Source organism: Anneissia japonica, unplaced genomic scaffold (genome assembly GCF_011630105.1).
Source record: "Anneissia japonica isolate Jap-2015-1 unplaced genomic scaffold, ASM1163010v1 scaffold11779_len1430905_cov172, whole genome shotgun sequence".
NCBI classification, from domain to species: Eukaryota; Metazoa; Echinodermata; class Crinoidea; order Comatulida; family Comatulidae; genus Anneissia; species Anneissia japonica.
In genome coordinates this window covers 272,003-280,358 of record NW_022740041.1, presented here as the reverse complement: position 1 = coordinate 280,358, position 8,356 = coordinate 272,003, and the positions used below count along the sequence as shown (strand labels likewise).

Below are 8,356 nucleotides of genomic sequence, written 5' to 3'. Positions count from 1 at the left end.
GCAGTAAACGCGAGCAAAATCGATCAAAACAGACCGCTCTTCTATGCGCCATATTTCGCTATGCAAGCCTGAACTGTGACCTAAATCGTGTTAAAATCATTAATAGAAATATATAAAATACTCTGATTGGTCAATCTTTGCTAATAAGGTGAATTTGAGCTTGTTTTATCCAATAGAAAACAGCCTCTGTAATGTAAACATTGGTTTCTAAGGCCATAAAATATTGAACGTGATTGGCTGAGAAGATGTGTATAAGAGACAGGTGTACAAACTGGTCTCTGAAAGAACGCCTATGTAATAAGGACTTAGAACTCATTACAGTCGGCCTGCGACCTTTTTAAAATAAAAAACTTATTAACTGTCTCTTATACACATCTAGATGTGTATAAGAGACAGGCAATAGTTTAAAGAAACCACATGCGTAAATAATTACTATTGCTTGATTAAAATATGACGTCATTTCAAAATGACCTCCATCTCCCCTTCCCCGGGGTATGACTTAGAAATTTGGCATGCTGAGACATGAAAGTGGTAGTTCAACTTTCTGATTGCTACTGAAATTCTCACATCTTATCCACTGCCCAACTGCAACACGCACTGTTACCCTCACCCCACCCCCAGTCGCACACTGTCACATCCCCTACCCCCATTCTCAACATCTACAAGTATTTCCTCATATTCCTTGGTTGTAAATATCATTCTAGGGTTTTCTAAGAGGACAGCTATAGTTCAAAAAACCACATGAGACAATAATATCCATTTTGTATAGTTATAATATGACGTCATTTTAAAATGGCTGCCATTCCCCTCCCATGGGGGGTATGACTTTGAAATATTTAGTACTTGTTCCTCTACCTTTGCACAACGTCTGTGCAAAAGTTGGTTTTGGTAGGCCTACAAGAAGTACTGGTTGCTAAGGTATATTATTGGTATACACTTGCAATATCCTTCAAATTTAAGTACATGTATGGTTAATTTCATTAGCCTTTTTCTCAAAACCTCAAATGTTTATTTCTGGAAGTTAGTAATTATTCAAATGGCCGTAGAATTGCTTCCAGATTTCCGATTGAAATGGTTTAATCACCATTTTGAATCTCGTAATGTGTTCTATAAGACTATAGCAAAATCTAATTTTTGACTAGGTACGAGTTTACAGCCATTTCGTGGTAGCAGGTCACAATTGTTAATTTTTGAATGAAAATGTGTCTTCTCTTTTCCTCTAAGTTTATGGCCTTGAATAAATATTTGATATTGAAAATTAAAAAAAGAAAAAAAGATCATGAACAAAATTTCCCTCTAAATGTATTTCCACGAAATTTCGTGTAAACCGTACTTTTATGGCCATCTTTCAATCACCATGACACTCAGTCATTCTAATTTAGTCAGTCTACAAGATGGTTAGACGTCAACAGAGAATGCACCGATGATTATTGCAGTGCAGTGGCGATAGTGCTGACCACTTACACCTGAATTGATGGCCATCCAATAATAGTTTTAAAGTTAAGATATATATATAATTATATATATATATACAATGTTTACAGCAGTGACCTACCTAATGGACATTTGATTAACTCAACAGGCTGCAGTCGAAGGTAGATTTAATAATACATACTTTGGCATAATTTGTTGTTGGTTCGGGATTAAAGAACACTTCTTTGATATGATAGCAGTCTCAGTAACTTAATGCTTCCAATAATTATTTCTTACAAACAAGGGTCAACAGCAACTCGGTTGTGTTTATCTTAAAGCAAAGTTAATTAGATATCCAGTTAAATCAGAAATGCATCACAAAATGAATATTTTTGTCAGAACTGTAATGTTGAACTTTAAGTTAATTCTGTTTTACCATGTATGAACGATAATGGAATAAATCAAACGGTATGATACCAAGGTTTGTCCCCGGTAAACTTTGTTTTGCGTCAATGCGTTACGTACGCATCTCGTTTTTGGAAACTATTGAATACTTCAAGTAATAACACTTTTATAGATTACAGCCTCGTTGTTTTAACGAAAATCTCAAAGTTATTGCGATTCTTAAAAAAATAACATGATCATACATTGTGACGTGGTATATTTTTTTTCTTTTCATATATTCGTTAGTTCAGTTTTTAATCGGTCTAACACACGTGTCGTCTTCGATTTCATCGTAAACATCAACGGACTAATACCAACCGTATCGGATGCCCTCACTAAATCGCATACGTGCTTTCTCATAATTACCTCTATTGACTGCTTTTACAATTGATTTATTATCCGATTTTCATTTTATATTATGTAGTGTAGATGAGCCTCTGAAATAGTCACTTGTTCCTCGTGATCGAGTTCGCTACGATCGTCACATCCTAGTACCGTACCATATGTCATTAGAGTAAATGTCGTATTGTGGGTGGAACTATATAAAGCGACTCCAACATCCGCACGACTCATTTCCTAAGAAGTGCATATACCGTGCGTTGAATCAAGAAACAACTGAACGCACAGACACCCCGATTAATTCTACGAGGTAACCAGTTTTATTTTATACTACTTCTAATTCTATGACAACTAGTTATTGTTTTTCTAAAGTTGAAAGGCAACAGAAACACGGAACAATCATGAAATGTGCTCAGTATTTGTACTTCTGCCTTGGTGTAGGTATTATGTACTCATCAGCTTCTTCGACTCCGGTTACAAACGGTAAGTGAAGTAGACTTAAATTGTTGTATTGTTATCTTCATAAATGGATTTTCAAAACGGATATAGGCCTATTAAGAAACAATTTAATAGTTTCGTTTTGCTTTCTGGTTCTTGTCATTAATAGTTTGCTTACAAGAAAACGTGACAGTATATCTAGACCAATCTTGTTTTGCAAACACAAGATAGAAAGCTATATGTACTGAGTCGATCAAAATCCTTACTTGCACATCAAGCTAGAACTACAACATACAAAGCATTCATCCGTCCAGTATTGGAGTATTGTTGTCCTGTCTGGCGCAGGGAAATCTGTGTTGAAGTTGCTTGATCGAGTGCAATTCAAAGCCCCCGGATCCAATGCATTTACAACATTATGCAATTAATCCATCGAAGAAATGTAGCTGCTCTGTTTGTGCTCTATAGAGATCCTTTTTTGCAGCCTTTACTAGAGATTGCTACTATTATTCCTCATAAGCAGCCATTTACCAGAGCTACCAGAAGTGCTGTTAGTGGACATCAACATCGTCTTCACATTGCCCGGTCTAAAACCTCTCTGCACATGCAATCATATTTATTCCTTTAACATCCCGTCTTTGGAACCAGCTTCCATCTTCCTGTTTTTCGCCTACACCAGATATTCAATAATTTTCAAACAGGCCATCAACATGTTTCTCTACAATAGCTTCTTTTTTTTTTCTTTTTTCATTTTGTGACACTAATGGCCGCTTTCATCTTTAAGGTGCTTCCATCAGGCCTATTCTTAAAATATACACAACAAAAAGTATTGGAAAAGGGAGATAGGATACATAAAATACAATACCTCATTTCAATGCAATTAAATTCAACCTGTTGGATTTTGAGATAATGAAAAAGCACACAACAAAAGTTAAAAATATTTCTATTACTATCATAGACTTTTATATTTGTTGATCCAATAAAAAAAAAAAAAAAACACAAACGATATAATTATATTTATGGATCCAGATGAAATTATTCCAAGATATTTCTATTACTGTTAAGTACACATTAAGTACTTAAAACACACATCTATCTTAATTTCATATGACAATTTGTTCCACAACAACTTACCCTCGAATGATACATACAAACTGTGCTACAGTTAGCAGCATTTAGGCCTTGTCACTGAACTTTAAATCTCCTGCTAATTTTGGTTCGACGACCGTTCAATGTTTACAGGAGGTCTATTTAAATCTTGTCCAACGAGGCAATGTGCAACATTACAACACAAACACACACAAATGTTATGTGTAAGTATGCGTTTACAACGTAAGGCGAATTCCTTGCGATTCATTCTTCAAAAATATGGTGACATCAGTCGCATCTATGAATGCTAGCAATTACTGTAAAATAATTTTACCTTTATCCATCGTATTTCTGATAGGCTTATAATATGCATGCCTAAACTCCATATGTCCTATACTTCTGCATAATCACATCTTTGTTAATGTTGTAAACACACCCAAGTAATGGAAGGAGGCAGCTGCTCTGAATAAGTACATATGATCAATTTTCCATGATAACGATGCCCAAAGTTCAACGCTTAAAAAGTAATGTTCAATAAAATGTCCAAACTATTTTCATGAGTCTAGATCATGAAGATATCAAGAATGTAACTTGGTTGGGACAGTAACTCGGTTGGGACCGGGGGATACACCCCTACCCACATCTTAAAGGGAGAAGGAACATCAGCTCAGTCTTTGGTTGTCCTAGGGAAAAATGAGTTGGCGTAAACATATCTGTTCTGGTTTGGTGACTTTGACATTGTTTGTCATGTGCTCTTCCGGTCTAGTTGGCTTGGGTGCAATGTATTTTGTGTAATCAAAATCAAGGGTCCCGTTCAGCGTTTTATAAAAGTATTTAAGTCTGCTTTTTCTTCGACGACAGGGATCCATCCAAGTGAGTCTTTCATAGCCGTAACACTTGTGCCTCCTTCCCGTAGGTATTGGTAATGAATCTTGCAGCAGCGTTTTGGACTTTCTCTAATTCATTTACATTCTTGGCTGTATAAAGGTTCCATGCTACTGAGGCATATTCTAAAGGGCCAGTTTGGGGGAAGGGGAGGGGTCCAACCGGCCTGGGCCCCCCTAAATTGTTAAAAATGAAAAAGAAAACTTGCTTCTCTGTCTCTTCCTGTCTTAGCTAGCTATGATACCAGGATAATTGAAACACTTTTTATGATGAATATATTAGTGACAGATTTAAACATTATTTTTAGAATGGGAGAAAAAAGAAGATGATTATATTCAAATTGACGTCTGGGAGTGCCATTTCCGGCCAACTAGAGTTGCCATATCATGAATTGTCTTACTTAAGCTCCAACCATGGTGGGGGCTGCGGGTGATCTGTGAAACTCCCTCCATGCCCCCACCCCGCCCCCTATTTCGAATTCCTGGATCCGCCGCTGTATTTTTGGAAATAAATGATAATTGTTATCCTTAAACTCAATTATATATATAGTGCCTATAAAATCCTAAGGACGCCTGGGCTTCCAGGTCTTCGGTCAAAATCAACATACAAATCAAGGAAACTTCATAAAATGATAAAAAATTAATGATGTCGCAAATTTCCATTAAATCGAAGACAATTATTTAGAACACATGTACATTGAATCAAAATGTAAGAGACTTCCATAGTTTGAAATTCATCTCAACCCAAACACTTTCAATCATGCACGGATCGACGCCCATGAATTTAACTGAACGGTTAAAGGTTTTTCCCTGATCTGTAGAAACGGGGAGTTTCCCATAAATACTATTTGAAACCCCCCCCCCCCCAAAAAAAAACACACCGTTTTCTTGTCCTTGCTGTCCCTGCAGGAGACAGGGTTATTTATTCTCAAGAGGTTCAGTTATGACAACACACAATGCTTAACTATTATTGCTACCACGAACACCACCATATATATAACATTCTCAATCATTTATGACAGAACTAAACATAAAGTACTGCAGTAACTCAAAAGTATAGACAAAGAACGGTATGTTCCATTACACAATGTAATTAAGGATATGATAGGAAATTAGGTATATTTTGAAGTACTGAGGCATCCTATTATTTTGATACATAGGTCGTGTATTATGTTATGAACATAGTTAATTTTATATTATTATATATATTTAAGGATATTATTGTATACTGTACAATAGCAAATTAAAGTTAATTTCTTTTAATTATGACAGCACAACGTAGAAACTCATTCCGCAGATCTCTCAAGCTTCATTTTGCATGTTAGTATCATCTGACTCGTATTTAATCCTTTACTTAATTCCTGCATGTTATTACAAAGTTTTAAACTATAATTTTTTTTTAATTTCTGACAAATGATTTATATTTTATCTTTGTTGTTGATAATTGTAATATTTTCATATGTATTGGGAAAACCACTCGATAGTAGATTAAGTTTGCTTTTTGGTTTTCCTCTATCTTGTTTCTCATTGCGTCTGTTGGTTGTTCTGGTCTTTTGTATATTTTTTGAGAGAAATAAATTAAATGAAATGAAAGAGGGAAATCAAAACATGTGATACGCTATATTACCTAAGGGGAAAGACCCCTCCTCCTTTGCTGATTTGGGTATTAAAATAAAATAAATATATATTATCGATATAATGCCTCCACAATATTCATATTGACCGTGTGTTAAAATCAGAATTGAGAGTAGAATGCTACCCTTCTGAAACATCCAATTCAAGAGTAGCCTATTTCTATTAGGCACTTAGCTAAACTATCCTGTATAGTTTTATATTATATGTAAATAAGGACATTGGAAAAAATATAGATATATCATATTAGTTTTTGTATGTTATATAGATTATAGACTCACGAGCCGAATGGCCGAGCGAATATAGACTCACGAGCCGAATGGCCGAGCGGTTAAGGCAGGGGCGCCGCAATCTACAGCCATAATATCGGCACTGGCTCGCCTGTGGTTCTCGAAAAAGGACTATAAACCGTAGGCACATAACCGTACACATTGGCTCATGTGCGCATTAAAAAAACCAGTACATCTTTCATTTACTTTTTTCCATTTTATTTATATATTTTCCAGTTTATCACAAAACCTAGGACTATTCTGGCGGATTGTCAAAAAGCAAAAAGCAAAAAAAAAAAAAATAAATAAAATTAAAAAAAAATCACTGTGCTAAGAAACAAACAGGGTTCAGTTACATAAAAAAGAAAACAAGGCAGAGAAAAATGCACAATCACCAAAAAGAAAAATATCAGTAACAGAAGTAGGGATCTCATCCCACATCCATGGGAATGCGATAAAAACAGAGTTAAAAAAGCATTTGTACGGGCCTTTGCATGTCTAAACACAATTTTCTCAGTTGTACGGGAAACAGCTGGAACAGGCAACAGAGCATCATCAATGAGAAAATCTGACAAGAGGCACTTGGCAACGAATTCAACACGAATATATTTTAGTCTATTGAAGATTGTGGGAAGTTTTAAGGTGTGCAGCCTGTCTATGCTGGTCTTTCGAGACAATTAGGGGTTACCCTGGTGTACTGGTCCATACAGCTTCTGTTACAGGGGTGGCGCCAGGATTTGCCCGACGGGGCAAAATAGTATACTCCTAAGCATTTAATATACCAGTAATGTATGGTATAATGTAACAACTTAGAAATGACCGTCCGATGGAAATAGGCCTACTCCCCCTACAACTCAATAATTAAAAGAATATATAGAAACTAAAATTCCTTTCCCTCAGCGGTGGCGCCATAAATTTTCCCACAAGCGGTCCGACATGTCCGACAGAGGGGTCCGAGCCAAGGGGCCGACGAAGCCTCGGTCGACGGCCCGAAATAAAAACTCCCTTCTAGGGTTTACGGGAAGAATTTTTGTTGTACATGTCCAAAATGTGCTTTTAGACCACAATATATTCGGGATTGGCAGTAAAAATAACGTTATTTGGATAGGAAAATTATTATTATTTTTTAATTTTTGATCCGACGACCTAGTCGTTCGTCGTAAAACAGGGGGTCCAGACCAACGGAGGAGAAAATTCCCCTGCTGCCGCCACCACTGCGTACTCAAGACCAATGGCGTGAGTTAAGCCGACTGAACATCCATTAGGAATCAACTGGCTCCTTGACGTCATCACTCCTCTTAATCAATAATTATAAAAACACAGCAGCCAAAACACTCAGTGTTTTGGGAAGATGTATTAAACCACGAGTGGCACCAGGATTTGCCCGACGGGGGAGTCCTCGACGGGGGGAGGAGCGATGCCCCCGACGTGGGGTCAGATTTCCCCGACGAAAGCAAAGTGGGCGTGGTCGAGCTTCGATTAAAAGGTTTCGAAAGTGGTCCAGGGGGCGAAGCCTCCGAAAATCTACTGATATGTGTAAAAAATACATATAATTAATTTTTCTCCCGCCGAATTGTCCCTTTTCTCCCCGACGGGCGCCACCCCTGTATTAAACTATGTTATTAAATAATGTATATAGCCCAACTAAACTGTGTTTCTCGTTAATTCTTAATTAGGGAGGAGCACACAGCCGATATTCAAATATACTAAATTAAAAGAAAAATATTATGTTATTGTTCGTATAATAATGTTTTAATACATGGTTCCCACACCTAACTCAATAGATTGCTGTTAAAATCATGGATTTTGTTTTCTGTTTTCAGAGGTGGCACCAGCGGGGGGGGGGAGGTA

The 8,356-nt window shown here is 36.7% G+C and overlaps 1 protein-coding gene across 1 annotated transcript in view; it reads left to right on the top strand.

Moving 5' to 3' along the window:
- The first annotated feature begins 2,112 nt into the window (after window positions 1-2,112).
- Window positions 2,113-8,356, top strand: part of LOC117118177 — an 11,801-nt gene continuing 5,557 nt past the window's right edge. Inside the window, exon 1 of the mRNA XM_033262691.1 lies at window positions 2,113-2,679. Within this exon, the coding sequence (XP_033118582.1) occupies window positions 2,541-2,679 (139 nt within the window). The 5' untranslated portion in view covers window positions 2,113-2,540. The remainder of the gene's footprint in view (window positions 2,680-8,356) is intronic.